Here is a 15870-nt window from a genome sequence, read left to right as displayed (position 1 = left end):
ATCTAAGATGTCTCCGCAAAGGCTTGTGCAGAAAATGTGATATTTGGCTAACAATAGGCAATAATTTAGGACTTGCCAATGCTTTGTCCTATTATGCCAGCCATAGTACTGATACTAGACTTACATACCTACTCGATCAGAACCATTTGTTATCTATACTTAATGAAATCTTTTTAGGTGGAACGTTTTCTGAAATTTTTTTTTTACAAGGTTGTAAAAAATTACTCTTAAAGCCTTAAAGGGAGACTTACCCGTAAAAGAGAAACTGGGTCACGAAACCAAAGTGGGTGAAAAGTTCAAAAATGTAATGTAATCGCACATTCAAATGTCTTATATATCTGCCGCTTATTTATCAGTAGCTTATCAGTTGCACGCCCTCGCAGTCTGAAGTTAACTGTCTCTGCTTTTAGTACCACGTACAGTCAGAATTCATGTCTCTCGTCGAAGAAGATTGGCAAACAACACGACCAACCATCAGGGAAAGAGCCAAGTTCATGTTCAACAACGACCGCTTCAGCGATGTGAAGTTCATTGTTAGGAAGATGGACGGTGAAAGCGAAAGTAAATGTGTAATTCCTGCTCACAAGTTTGTTCTGTCGATCAGCAGTCCTGTGTTTGAAGTCATGTTTTACGGTGAGTTGGCGGAGACTAAAGACTCTATTGAACTGCCTGACTGTGACTACGAGAGTCTGTTGGAGTTGTTTCGTTACATGTACAGCGATGAAGTAAATTTGAACGGAAGTAATGTGATGGGAGTGTTGTATTTGGCGAAGAAGTATATGGTGCCTTCACTCGCTGATAAATGCGCTGATTATCTACAAGATAAGCTGGATGCGTCAAATGTTTTTAGCATTTTGCCTATAGCTCATCAGTTCGATGAGAAAAAGCTGGTGAAACGATGTTGGAAAGTAATCGATGAACACTGCGAAGAGGCTTTAAAATCAGATAGATTTGCGACACTTGAAAGATCTTTAATTGAAGAAGTAATAAAACGCGACACACTGAATATTAAAGAGGTAGAGTTGTTCAAAGCTCTGGATTTGTGGGCAACAAAGAAATGCAAAGAAGAAGGCTTGACTGCAGATGGCAGTGTAAAAAGGAAAATTATTGGAGAGAATATCGTAAAAGCAATCCGTTTCCCAGCCATGAAGCAACAGGAATTCGCTGTTGTTGTTCTCGACACCAAGATACTCACACAAGACGAAGTCTGTGATGTTGTGAAGTATTTGAATTCAGAGCTAAGCTCTCCTGTAGGATTTCCTGTAAATAAAAGGCTATCTTCTTTTGCTTGCTGCAGATTTGGAAATTTGGACAATGTTGACTCAAGCTATTCTTATTTTCCTGGTAAGCAAGACTGTCTTGTTTTCACAGTTGACGAAAACATTTTGTTACTTGGAATAACGTTATGCGGAAGTGAAAACAATGAATATTTTGTGAATATCCGCATAAAGAAACTTGACGTTAGCGGTGTATATCTTAATTCTGTATCCGGGAAATTTCCATCCCTGCTCATTGTAGAAGAATTGCATTCCTTTCATGGCTTCAGAATTTTCTTTGACGATCCAATAGTTATTAAACAGGGAATAAAACATCGTATCGAAGCTTCTATTTGTGGTGCGAATTCCTGTTTTGGTCGAAATGGTCAAAAGGTTGTGGCTTGTTCTGGGATCCAATTTAGTTTTGCAGAAAGTTCTGAGGACAGAAATGGAACTGGAGTTGCACAAGGGCAATTTCCAGAACTCCTTTTTCAAACGATGTAACTGTTGCACTTTCTCGATTGAGCGCAGCCTAAAGCATCGCATCTGAGAGCAAACATTTCCAGAAGCTTCCTTCCCGAAGAAGAGCCTCATCAAGTATTATGATGCATAACTAGATGGTGCTAATATTGCACAGCTCCGTCAACGATGACAGACCACATATGATTCCTGAATTGAACTGCAAATGATCATGAAGGACCCCTTTAAAAAATATGGAATGGCATAGATTTGTTTTTCTGACTTTCTAGAAACAGCTAATTCGTTACAAACTTAAGGTAGATGATACCTATGGACTATAAACTGTTTATAAACTTTTTGTGATATTTAGATAGTGTAAATAATAAAATTAAGGAAATTGAATCAGCCCCTTTGCTTATGGTTTTACGTGAGCCTTGATCTGGATAGTCTGGCACTTAATTTATGCCAAACTGATTCTGACCTTTTTCTAGTAATCATTATTTTACAGCTTCAATAAATGGATATGAATTGCAGTGAGTTAATTGCTTAAAATTTTTAAAGAAATGGCGTGAAAAGACAGATAAATTAATTTGCATTTTTCCTGACCAATTACAGTAATAACCAGGTAACTTGTAGTTGGTAGTATTTGCGGTGAATTTTTGTAAAATCTTTGGTCAAGAAATCTTAGCCTGTAGCTCGTTGCTCGTGGCCACGTTTCCACTAGTTCCAGTTATATTGTTTATATTGTTTTCGTGACTCACATGAATCTGCAAAATACACTTATGTTATAAAAGCATCAGTTTTCGTCACCTAAGTGATCGTTTCATCTAAATCACTTGAGATCGACAAGAAGAGAGCATCCACGGACACTCCATTTATCATATGGAACTCACTAGTTTTACACTTGATACCAAAAGCTTACTGCGGGATTGCGTTACGTTCTCTTCTTTGTCTGGATTTTATTTTCTTTCCATAACATTAGTAGGTTACACTGATCTTCTTCTTTGAAAAGAAGGATTGTTTTTTTTTTTTTTTTTTTTTGCGACCAGACCAGTCTACGTAGCTTAACAGTAAATAGCTGATTTGATATTGCATAACCCTCGATAGAACGTTCACTCATAATAGTTCGCTCGTAAATTGATCTCTCATAAAGTTCGCGGACTGCGGGTCTAACCCGAACTGTGTTTACCTTTGTACGTGTTTTTAGCGTCTTAGACTCCATACTATTCGCTCTTTCTTGGTTCAGCGACAACACTTTCGATAAATCCGCCATTGCTCAACCATGTGCGCATTCTATGCTGAATACGCATGCACTTCAGCACGTACCCTCACGCTTCCGCTTTAGCGAGGGGCGATTTGTGACTGAACAACACTAAAAAGAGAGCCCAATTTATAACTCGGGCATTCTGCGAAGCCCGAGTAAAAAGTACCATACACCTAAGAACACAATCAACCTAAAAAATGAAAATTGTTCCCACAAAAAGAGAAAACTGGCTGCTAGTTAGATTAGAATAACCTACTAGGGTACAGTACTGGAAAGGGGGAGGAGGAGCTGGTGCGTTTTGAATTTGCCTGACTTTTGTTGAGTTTCGAGTTGTTTATCACCAGAACTGCTACCCCTCCCCCAATGTAATATTATTGCCTTGATTAATGCAGTTAAGGTTAGGTCCATCCATTAATTAATTGAAATGTTGTGCTTGCACGCTGATTTTATATGCTGGTAGTCTCTGCAGTATTAAATTTTTAGAAGCAATTTAAAGAACACGCTTAAGAACAATATCAGGTTGATTTTTCTGAAAAGTCTTGATATGTAAGAACAAAATCAGCCTGAGTCACCAAAACACGTGTTTTTTTACGCGGGTTTTCCCTGTATTCATTACTGCTTCTTTCGTTGCCTATCTACGACAGCAAAACTATGAGACGAAGAACAGCATTCGAGTCGCACCTAGCAGAGAGTTCCGCAAAACTGAAATGATTTTTCGAGCATGTGTTATTTCAACTATTGCAAGGTTAGGTCTAAGGTGAGCTTTGGGTATACTTTCGTAATTTCATTCCATAAGTTACGAAAACCCCTAAATAGTGATTTTTAAATTCATCGCTTTCAGCACCAGAGAGGACTGAAACACTTTCTAATCCTTACTATGGTTTTGAAGTTGGTTTTCTAATCCAATCGTTACTCCGAAGCAGAAATTACACCGTGTTGAAGCTTCTATTTCTGGGGCTAATTCTTTCTGCGGTCAAAAGGATAGAGAGGCTGTTGTTTTTCACTCGGAGGTTAGTTTTATATTTGATAACAGTTCTGAGAGTAGCAATGGGACGAAGGTAGAAAGAGGGCAATTTCCAGAATTTCTATTCACTGTTAAGTGATTAATGTTAGTCCTGTGTTCAACATAGCCTCAAGTTGAAGCTATGTTTTGCGGTGAGTTGGCGGAGACTATAGACTATATTGAACTGCCTGACTGTGAGTACGAGTTTGTTAGAGTTGTTTTGTTACATGTACAGCGATGAATTCAGCGGAATAAATGTGATGGGAGTGTTGTATCTGGCGAAGAAATACGTACTTGGTGCCTTCACTGGTTGATAGGTGCGGGCAATTTTTAGGAGAAAATTTAGATGCTACTAATGTCTTCAGCATACTTCCTTTCGCTCAAAAAAAGCTCGAAACAGATTATCAATGTCGTGATAATCTATTTTATATCATGGCGTCAAAACCTTTGCTATACAATTGGCGCTTCAAATGTATGAAGAGTGACATAATCACTGTTACGGCTGCTTGAGTTTTGAATTTGAAATTAAAATATTTTTTTTCCTTTAAGGGATGCAAGATACCGTGAATTATGTACCACGAGTCGCTATTTATGACATTGAAGGGACTATCATGGGGAAACCAGTGAGAAATAACAGTGCCTATGATGGTTTAGTTCAGTTGATCAACTACGTCATTTTTTTTAAAGCTGTGTTTGAAGAGTTTTTTCCCTCGCATTATCACCAGTGGAAATTAAAGATGTCAGTAATTAATGACTCACTTTGATTTGTTAGTTGCTATTCAATGGCTCATCTTGGAAAGCACTCCAATACTTTGAAATAAACCGCGTTAATTTAAAAACGACCCACTTTAGTTGACTGGCATCTCCATCAAAGGCTTTTTCCTCAGTCCTTTCTCGTTTAATTTTTCTATGTCATTTGCTTCGGCGTAATTACTAGCGTCTACTTCCTGTGTCTACTTCATGCTGGCTATAGCTTTCATATCTCTTAGAAAGTATATGATTGAATTTAGAGTCTTTTGAAGAGCAGTTCCTTGAAGAACTCAGTGAAGAGTGTATGTTGAAGGGATCAGTGTTCAAAATTAACCCCAATCTTTCTCAGTTTTAACTCGAAATGTTATAATCAAGGAGTCGCTAAAGGTCTGGTTGCGAGATTGTAGTACCCAAGCTCTATTCTCCTTCGTGACAGTCTAGAAGTTATCCGCGGTCATTAGTATTGACACCAGACTTAAATACCTACTCCATCAAAAACATATATTATTCATACTCAATGAAACCTTTTTAGATGAAACGTTTTTGAAAACTTTTTTCACAAGGTTCCAAAAAATTACTCTTATTGCCACAAAGGGAGACTTACCCGTAACGGAAACTGCGTCACGCAACCAAAGTGGGTGACAAGTTCAAAAATTTCAAATGTCTTAAGTTACCGCTGTCTCGAGCTGCCACCCGCTTATATATTGCACTCCCTCGCAATCTCAAGTTAACTGTCTCTGTTTTACGGTCAGGAATCATGTCTCTTGTCGAAGAAAACTGGCAAACAACGCGACGAACCATCAGGGAAAGAGCCAAGTTCATGTTCAACAACGACCGCTTCAGCGATGTGAAGTTCGTTGTTAGGAAGATGGATGGTGAAATCGAAAGTAAATATGTAATTCCTGCTCACAAGTTTGTTCTGTCGATCAGCAGCCCTGTGTTTGAAGCCATGTTTTACGGTGAGTTGGCGGAGACTAAAGACTCTATTGAACTGCCTGACTGTGAGTACGAAAGTCTGCTGGAGTTGTTTCGTTACATGTACAGCGATGAAGTAAATTTGAACGGAAGTAATGTGATGGGAGTGTTATATTTGGCGAAGAAGTATATGGTGCCTTCACTCGCTGATAAATGCACCGATTATCTACAAGATAAGCTCGATACGTCAAATGCTTTTAGTATTTTGCCTAAAGCTTATCAGTTCGATGAGAAAAAGCTGGTGAAACGATGTTGGAAGGTAATCGATGAACACTCCGAAGAGGCTATAAAATCTGATGGATTTGCGACACTTGAAAGATCTTTAATTGAAGAAGTAATCAAACGCGACACACTGAATATTGAAGAGGTAGAGTTGTTCAAAGCTGTGGACTCGTGGGCTACAAAGAAATGCAAAGATGAAGGCTTGACTGTAGACGGCAATGTAAAAAGGAAACTTCTTGGAGAGAATATCGTAAAAGCAATCCGTTTCCCAGTCATGAAGCAACAGGACTTCGCTGGTGTTGTTCTCGACACCAAGATACTCACACAAGACGAAGTCTTTGATGTCGTGAAGTATTTTAATTCAGTGCTGAGCTCTCCAATAGGATTTCCGGTAAAGAAAAGGCTACGTACTTTTGCTTGTTGCAGATTCGAAAATTTAAACAATGCTGACCTAAGCTATTCTTATTTTTCTGGGAAGCAAGACTGTCTTATTTTCACAGTTGACAAAAACCTTTTGTTACTTGGATTAACGCTATGTGGAAGTGAAAACAATGAATATTCTGTGAATATCCGCATAAAGGAACTTGACAGGCGCAATGAATATCTTAATTCTGTGTCCGGGAAATTTCCATCTGTGCTCATTGAAGAAGAATTGCATTCCTTTTATGGTTTCAGAATTCTCTATGACGATCCAATTGTCATCAAAAAGGGAATAAGGCATCGTATCGAAGCTTCTATTTTTGGTGCGAATTCCTGTTTTGGTCGAAATGGTCAAAAGATTGTGGCTTGTTCTGGGATCGAGTTTAGTTTTGCAGACAGTTCTGAGGACAGAAATGGAACTGGAGTTGCACAAGGGCAATTTCCGGAACTCCTTTTTCATACGATGTAACTGTTGTATCTTCACGATTGAGCACTGCCCCCGATTATGCGCCGTACTCGTGTCCTGAAGCACCGCATCTAAGAGCACAAATTTGCAGTAGCGTCCTATCCGAATGACCATGAATGACCCTGTAAAAAAATCTGGAATTGAATGACATAGATTTGTTTGTTTGACATTCAAGGAACAGCTAACTCGTTACAAACTTAAGGTGGATGATACCAAGAGGTTATTATCTTATAATAATCTCTTGGTGATTTTTAGGCATTGTTAATAATAAAATTAAGGAAATTGAATCAGCCCCATTTGCTTATGGTTTTACGTGAGCCTTGATCTGGATAGTCTGGCACTTAATTTATGCCAAACTGACTCTGCCTTTTTCCAGAAATCATTATTTTACAGCTTCAATAAATGGATATGAATTGTAGTGAGTTTAATGTTTGAAATTTCTAAAGAAATGGCGTGAAAAGATCGATAAATCAATTTGCATTTTTTTCTGACCAATTAGAGTAATAACCAAGTAACTTTTAGTAATAGTATTGGCTGTGAATTTTTGTAAAATCTTTGGTCAAGAAATCTTAACCTGTATCTCGTAGCTCATGGCCACGTTGCCACTAGTTCCAGTTATATTGTTTATATTGCTTTCGCGACTCACATGAATCTGCAAAATACATACACTTATGTTGTAAAAGCATCAGTTTTCCTTACCTAAGATCGTTTCATCTAGATCACTTGAGATCGACAAGAAGAGAGTATCCACGAACACTCTATTCATTATATGGAACCTCACCGGTTTTACACTTGATATCTAAAGCTTACTGCGGGATTACGTTACGTTTTCTTTTTTGTCTGGATTTTATTTTCTTTCCATAACATTAGTAGGTTAGATTAATCTTCTTCTTTGAAAAGAAGGGTTGTTTTGTTTTGTTTTTTTGCGACCAGCCCCACTTGGGTTGCAATTGGATGTACTTGTACTACTGTAAAAACCCTCATAAAAGAACAATGCAACTGGATTAAGAAGGCTGAAATTTGGTAAAAAAAAGTACCATACACTTATGAACACATTCAACCTGAAAAATAAAAACTGTTCTTATATGAAAAAAAATTGGCTGCCAGTTAGATTAGAATAACCTACAAGGGTGCAGTACTTGGGTACAGTACTGGAAAGAAGGAGGGGGGCCGGTGCATTTTGAATCTGCTTGACTTTTGCTGAGTTTCGGGAACTGATACCCCTTCCCTCGTGTAATATTATTGCCTTGATTAATGCAGTTAAGGTTAGTTCCATCCATTAATTAATTAAAATGTTGTGCTTGCACATTGATTTCATATGTTGGTAGTCTATGCAGTATTAAATTTTTTTAGAGGCAATTTTAAGAACACACTTACTGATTTTGCTGAAAGATTCCGATATATAGGAAAGGTTGATAGGTGCAGGCAATTTTTAGGAGAAAATTTAGATGATACTAATGTCTTCAGCATACTTCCTTTCGCTCAAAAAGAGCTCGAAACAGTTTATCAATGTCGTGATAATCTATTTTGTATCATGTATCATGTATCACTTTGGCTATAAATTTAGCACTTCGGCCTAATTTCTACCGTCTACTTCATGCCTCTACTTCATGCTATAGCTTTCATCTCTCTTAAAAAGTATATTATTGAATTTGGAATCTTTTAAAGAGCAGTTCCTTGAAGAACTCAGTGAAGAGTGTATGTCGAAGGAATCAGCGCTCAAAATTAATCCCAATCTTTCTCAGCTTTTACTCGAAACGTGACCAACTATCAGGGAAAGAGCCAAGTTCATGTTCAACAACGACCGCTTCAGCGATGTGAGGTTCGTTATTACGACGAGGAATAGTAATTGCAAAAGTACTGATATAATTCCTGCTCACAAGTTTGTTCTGTCGATCAGCAGTCCTGTGTTTGAAACCATGTTTTACGGTGAGTTGGTGGAGACTGAACACTCTATTGACCTGCGTGACTGTGAGTACGATAGTCTGTTGGAGTTGTTTCGTTTCATGTACAGCGATGAAGTAAATTTGAACGGAAGTAATGTGATGGGAGTGTTGTATTTGGCGAAGAAGTATATGGTGCCTTCACTCGCTGATAAATGCACCGATTATATACAAGATAAGCTCGATGCGTCAAATGCTTTTAGTATTTTACCTAAAGCTCACCCGCAGTTCGATGAGAAAAAGCTGGTGAAACGATGTTGGAAAGTAATCGATGAACACTGCGAAGAGGCTACAAAATCAGATGGATTTGCGACACTTGAAAGATCTTTAATTGAAGAAGTAGTCAAACGCGACACACTGAATATTGAAGAGGTAGAGTTGTTCAAAGCTGTGGACTCGTGGGCTACAAAGAAATGCAAAGAAGAAGGCTTGACTGCAGATGGCAATGTAAAAAGGAAACTTCTTGGAGAGAATATCGTAAAAGTAATCCGTTTCCCAGCCATGAAACAACAGGAATTCGTTGGTGTTGTTCTTGACACAAAGATACTCACACCAGACGAAGTCTTTGATGTCGTGAAGTATTTGAATTTAGTACTAAGCTCTCCAGTAGGATTTCCGGTAAAGAAAAGGCTATTTACTTTTGCTTGTTGCAGATTTGAAAATTTGGACAATGTTGACTCAAACTATTCTTATTCTTCTGGTATACAAGACTGTCTTAGTTTCTCAGTTGACAAAAACATTTCGTTACTTGGAGTAACGTTATGCGGAAGTGAAAACAATGATTATTCTGTGACTATCCGCATAAAGAAACTTGACGGTGTATGTCTTGATTCTGTATGCGGGAAATTTCTATCTGTGCTCATTGAAGAAGAATTGCATTCCTTTTATGGCTTCAGAATTCTCTTTTACCATCCAATTGTCATTAAAAGGGGAACGGGATATCGTATCGAAGCTTCTATTTCTGGTGCCAATTCCTGTTTTGGTCGAAATGGTCAAAAGATTGTGGCTTGTTCTGGGATCAACTTTAGTTTTAAAGGCAGTTCTAATAACAGCAGTGGAACTGGAGTTGAACACGGGCAATTTCCGGAACTCCTATTTCAAACAATGTAACTGTTGCATCTTCTCGATTGAGCGCTGCCCCTGATTATCGCCGCACTCGTGTCCTGAAGTACCGCATCTAAGAGCAAACATTTGCAGAAGCTTCCTTCCCGAAGAGGAGCCTCATCAAGTGTTATGATGCATAACTAGGTATTGCAAATATTGTACAGCTTTGTTAACGATGAAAGACCACAAATAATCTCTGAATTGAACTGCAAATGACCATGAATGACTCCGTTAAAAAATATGGAATGGCATAGATTTGTTTTTCTGACATTCTAGAAACAGCTAACTTGATACTTAAAGACTATAAACTGTTTATAATCTCTTGGTGATACTTAGATATTATAAGTAATGACATGAAGGAAATGTAATCAGCCCCTTTGCCTGTGGTTTTACGTAAGCCTTGATCTAAGTATTCTGGCACTTAAGTTATGCCAAATTGAGTTTTGACCTTTCACAAAAATCATTATTTTACTGCGTCAATAAATGGATATGAATTGCAGTTGGTTTAATGTTTGAAATTTCTAAAGAAGTGGCTTGAGAAGATGGATAAATTAATTTGCATTTTTTTTCTGACCAATTACAGTGATAACCAGGTAACTTGTAGTAATTGAATGAACGAGCTCGTAACTCGTGGCCACATTGTCACTAGTTCCAGTTATAATGTTTATATTGCTCTCGCGACTCAAAGGAATCTTAAAACGCGGTTTGCCTTATACAAAGGTTAGAAAGTTATGATGACTTGGTACTTTGATTTATCTCTTGTTTATCTTTTATAAAAGCGTGCATCAATGTTAACTTCTTGTGGGATTTCTTGTGGAATTTAATCGATTAGACATTCTTCGACCTGAAGACTAAAACCCTCGAGATTAAAGATAACATGAGACTGACTCTCCTAAAAACAACTCTTAAACATCTCTTGCCCACACATAATCTAGAACGTTACTATTTCGGAAAAGTCTAGGACAGAAATTATCAATTTTAAGGCATCGGTAGTAACTTAGTAATTAACGATTACGGTAACATACAGGCGAGCTCATAATGCATCTCTAATCATCTTGAAAAAAAACAGGGATTAATTCAGAAATCTAATCATGTGGGGATTAATGGTGCATTCACCATGAATACGTAAGTGGCCAAAAGAGGATCGAAATAATCAGGTGGCAAAATACACTTATGTTATAAAAGCATCAGTTTTCCTTGTCTAAGTGATCGTGTCATCTAGATCACTAGAGATCGACATGAAGAGAGCATCCACGAACAGTCCATTCATTATATGGAACCTCACCAGTTTTACACTTGATACCTAAAGCTTACTGCGGGATTGCGTTACTTTTTTTGCTTTGTCTATATTTACTTTCTTTCCATAATATAAGTAGGTCACATTAATCTTCTTCTCTGAAGGGGGCTGGTTTGTTTTGTTTTGTTTTGTTTTGTTTTTTTGCGACCAGCCCCACTTGGGTTGCAGTTGGTTCTACTTGTTCTACAGTAAAAATCTACGTGAAAGAACAACTGGAGCACAATCAACCTAAAAGTGAAAATTGTTCTCGTAACAAATAATTGACTATCAGTTAGATTAGAATAACCTACAAGGGTGCAGTACTAGGGTACATTACTGGAAAGGGGGAGGGGGAGCTGGTGCATTTTTAATTTGCTTGACTTTGCTGAGTTTCGGGTTGTTTATAACCAGAACTGCTACCCCTCCCCCGAAGTAATCTCATTATCTTGATTAATGCAGTTGAGGTTAGTTCCAACCATTAATTAATTAAAATGTTGTGCTTGCACATTGATTTTTTATGTTGGTAGTCTATGCAGTATTCAATTTTAAGAAGTAATTTTTTAAGAACACACTTAAGAATAATATCAGGCTGATTTTGCTGAAAAGTCCCGACATGTAAGAACAAAATCAGCCTGAGCCACCAAAACACGTGTTCTTTTATGCGGGTTTCACTGTATTCATTACTGCTTCTTTCGTTGCCTATCTACGACAGCAAAAATATAAGATAAAGAGCAGCATCCGAGTCGCATCTGGCAGAGAGTTCCACAAAACCGAAATGATTTTTCGAGCATGCGTTATTTCAACTATTGCAAGGTTAGGTCTAAGGTGAGTTTTGGGAATACTTTCGGAATTTCATCCAGTAAGTTTTTAGCAGCTGATACGAAACCCCCCGAATAGTGATTTTTAAAATCATCGCTTTCAAATCAGAGAAGACTGAAACACTTTCTAGTCCTTACCATGGTTTTGAAGTTGGTTTTCTAATCCAATCGTTATTCCGAAGCAGAAATTACACCGTGTTGAAGCTTCTATTTCTAGGGCTAATTCTATCTCCGGTCAAAAGGATAGAGAGGCTGTTGTTTTTCACTCGGATATTAGTTTTATATTTGATAACAGTTCTGAGAGTAGCAATGGGACGACAGTAGAAAGAGGGCAATTTCCAGAATTTCTATCCCCTGTTAAGTGATTAATGTTAGTCCTGTGTTCAACATAGCCTCAAGTTGAAGCTATGTTTTACGGTGAGTTGGCGGAGACTAAAGACTCTATTGAACTCTCTGACTGTGAGTACGAGAGTCTCTTAGAGTTGCTTTGTTACATGTACAGCGATGAAGTCAGCGGAAGAAATGTAATGGGAGTGTTGTATCTGGCGAAGAAATACGTACTTGGTGCCTTCACTGGTTGATAGGTGCGGGCAATTTTTAGGAGAAAATTTAGATGCTACTAATGTCTTCAGCATACTTCCTTTCGCTCAAAAGGCGCTCAAAACAGATTAACAATGTCGTGATAATCTATTTTATATCATGGCGTCAAAAACTTTGCTATACAGTTGGCGCTTCAAATGTATGAAGAGTGACATAATCACTGTTACGGCTGCTTGCGTTTTGAATTTGAAATTAAAAATTTTTTTTTCCTTTAAGGGATGCAAGACACCGTGAATTATGTACCACGAGTCGCTATTTATGACATTGAAGGAACTATCATGGGGAAACCAGTGAGAAATAACAGTGCTTATGATGGTTTAGTTGATCAACTACATCATTTTTTTTAAAAGTTATGTTTGGAGAGTTTTTTTATAGCTCCCTCTCGTTATCACCAGCGGAAATTAAAGATGTCAGTAATTAATGACTCATTTTGATTTGTTAGTTGCTATTCAATGGCTCATCTTGGAAAGCACTCCAATACTTTGAAATAAACCGCGTAAATTTAAAAACGACACAGTTTAGTTGACTGACATCTCCATCAAAGGCTTTTTCTCACTCCTTGCTCGTTTAATTTTTTTTATGTCATTTGCTTCGGCGTAATTACTAGCGTCTACTTCGTGTGTCTACTTCATGCTATAGCTTTCATCTCTCTTAGAAAGTATGTGATTGAATTTGGAGTCAATTAAGGAGTAGTTACTTGAAGAACTCAGTGAAGAGTTTATGTCGAAGGAACCAGTGTTCAAAATTAACCCCAGTCTTTCTCAGTTATGTTATAATCAAGGAAATCGCTGGAGATCTGGTTGCGAGATTGTAGTGCCCAAGCTCCATTCTCCTTCGTGACAGTCAGGAAGTTCATAATTATCCTTAACGTACCCATGGTCATTAGTATTGACACTAGACTTAAATATCTACTCGATCAGAACCATTTATTTTTCATAGTTAATGAAACCTTAATTTTTTTAAAAACTTTTTTTTACAAGGTTCCAAAAAAATTGCTCTTAACGCCACAACGGGAGACTTACCCGTAGAAGAAACTGAGTCACAAAACCAAAGTGGGTGACAAGTTCAAAAATTTTAAATGTAATCGCATATTCAAATGTCTTAAGTTAAAGCTATCTCCAGCTGCCACCCGCTTACTCAAGTAGTTTAAGGTCTGGGTCAGGAGAGTAAATTGACTTGGAAAAATAAACAGCTATATCTCCGCAATTATACAGCCGATTGCGTTGAAACTTTCGTAGACGATAGTTATCCGTACGAACTTTTACCTTAAGGCGACAATAACGACGACGAAGGTTACGTGTCGGGACACGTGATCAAAATGCTACTCAATCAGTTTTTGTCGGAAGTGGTAAGATTTACACACATTCGTCAATGACCAATGAATGAAACAAATACTCAGCAAAAAATTCAAGCCATCTACGTTTGGAATAAATTGAATTCAAATGCGATAGGAGGCGCTTCGCTTCATTTCCGGATACCGCAGAAATAACATCATCGACATAACGTTTCCAGAAAAAGGGTTTAACCGGTGAAGTGGCTAAGTTGATCTTGCCGTTAAGGTTGCGGAGGAGAGACTCAGAGAAGATGCCTCCCTAGGACAAAGAACTTCTTTGCCGTGGAGGACATTTTTCATCTGCTGTCTTTTTGCCTCAAAACCACGCAATTTGCATACGACGGCACCTGCTATCAACGGGTTTTTGTTACAGCTATGGGTTCGCCCGTCTCTGTTGTCATTGCCAACATGATAATGGAAGACGTAGAACAAAGGGCCTTAGCCACTTCACCGGTTAAACCCTTTTTCTGGAAACGTTATGTCGATGATGATATTTAAGGGGTTACTACGCGTTGCATGGCTTGTAGTTTCCTATGGATTCAAATAATCGATAGCTTTAACATGAAAAATCCCAAATGTTTCTCTTGCCTTGACTGATATAGTGGATTTATTTATAAACGAAAATTTTTTTCCCCAATCTGTGAAAAAATCAGGGAATTTGTTTTTGCGGTTTTGAATACCAGTCGGCTCATTGATAGTTTCCACTGATAATTTTATGGTAGTTTTTGCAGCGCATTTCAGTTAAATCTAGAGTAGGAATCATTGAAGAAGATATTTTAGTTGTGTTTAACAATTCTTACGAGGGTACTTCAATTGCGGCAGCTTTCTTTTTTAAGTCCGATGGAATAGCAGCAATTAATTGAAGGTGGTGAAGAAAGTTTTGATTTTGAACTTGGTTTGAAATTCTTTAATCATTAAAAAATTCCCATTGGCATTTAGGACATCTTGTACGTAAAGAATTTTCCGTTTGAACCAGGATCTCCAAAAAAAGGGTTAATTTTCAATGGTAATAGCCTTATTTGTCGGAAATGAGACTAAAGAATCTGCTATGTTCCGAAACTTCACGTTTTTATTTTATAAAATCAACTTAATCTCCCGCTCTCTCTCACCGTTCTCTGTCCCACCGTTCTCTTTCATTTAAATATATAATATGATCCTATTGTTCAATCATCTGTCACTTATCGCAAAAAGTCAACCGGAAATCAATTAACGCTGAATAATCTCTCACAATTGTTCCAAAGTCAATATTCGCTATATGGAAATACATTGATCTTGTTTTTAATTTCTTGGAAATATTGTAGCAGTTCTCGATAAAAATTAGGTAAACATTTTGTTTATGGATTCAGCACTATAGTTGCATTTGCGAAGAAAATGGAGGCTGACGTGCTCTGAAAGATAGGAATTCGGGATTACTTTCCATGAGTCGTCGGAATCACCCACTGTGTAACCTACTTATTCGTGCTAAGCATAACGATTTCACCATTGTGGCAAAATTAATAAAAACTAGTCCCCCTTGCTTGCAAACATTGCACTAATTTCCAGGCTGACAAGTTTTGTGAAGAACTAGTGAAGAGTCCCCTATGGAAAGTAGAGGCAGGCCCGCAGACATTTTTACTTATTTAAAGACTAGAATATTATAACCAGCTAGGTGGGTAGTTTCAGTTCCAGAATCGGTGTACTTTTGGAGAAATTCAGATAAATGTTTTCCCTGTTTTACCCGACAACAAAAATGACCGAAAGTGTACCGAGATGAATAATCTATTGGTGTGTTCACCAATTGAATGGGGAGTTACTACATCACGGGCGACGAGTGGGGAAAGAAGAAGAGACCAAAATACGAGTGGCCAATCAAAGAGTTGTAACATGGCGGCTGATTCTTAGAGCGTGCACGTTTTCGAGGAAGTTAAGATCGATTTCTAGCCTAAATTTTACAGAAGACGCTGTTTTTTCGCAGATTTCAGGTCTACAGCTGAGGTGAGTG

The 15870-nt window shown here is 37.8% G+C and overlaps 2 protein-coding genes and 1 pseudogene across 3 annotated transcripts; all 3 read left to right on the top strand.

The window, feature by feature from the left end:
* The first annotated feature begins 373 nt into the window (after positions 1 to 373).
* LOC149036253 (BTB/POZ domain-containing protein 6-like) lies at positions 374 to 2252 on the top strand. Its single transcript, XM_089190707.1, has one exon. It carries the CDS (start codon positions 432 to 434, stop codon positions 1758 to 1760), a length of 1329 nt encoding a protein of 442 aa, XP_089046833.1. The 5' UTR covers positions 374 to 431; the 3' UTR covers positions 1761 to 2252.
* A 3112-nt stretch (positions 2253 to 5364) lies between these two features.
* LOC149036252 (BTB/POZ domain-containing protein 6 pseudogene) lies at positions 5365 to 7497 on the top strand (annotated as a pseudogene). Its single transcript, XR_016182026.1, has one exon. The product of XR_016182026.1 is annotated as a BTB/POZ domain-containing protein 6 pseudogene (transcript).
* Positions 7498 to 8573: 1076 nt separating this feature from the next.
* On the top strand, positions 8574 to 10361 carry LOC149036251 (BTB/POZ domain-containing protein 6-B-like). The gene has a single exon (XM_089190708.1). It carries the CDS (start codon positions 8606 to 8608, stop codon positions 9866 to 9868), a length of 1263 nt encoding a protein of 420 aa, XP_089046834.1. The 5' UTR covers positions 8574 to 8605; the 3' UTR covers positions 9869 to 10361.
* The last annotated feature ends 5509 nt before the right edge of the window (positions 10362 to 15870 follow it).

The sequence above is a fragment of the Pocillopora damicornis genome, chromosome 12 (genome assembly GCF_964200805.1).
Source record: "Pocillopora damicornis chromosome 12, jaPocDami1.2, whole genome shotgun sequence".
Taxonomy (NCBI): domain Eukaryota; kingdom Metazoa; phylum Cnidaria; class Anthozoa; order Scleractinia; family Pocilloporidae; genus Pocillopora; species Pocillopora damicornis.
The sequence above is the reverse complement of the archived record's forward strand: the minus strand, read 5'-3'. Positions and strand labels throughout refer to the sequence as shown.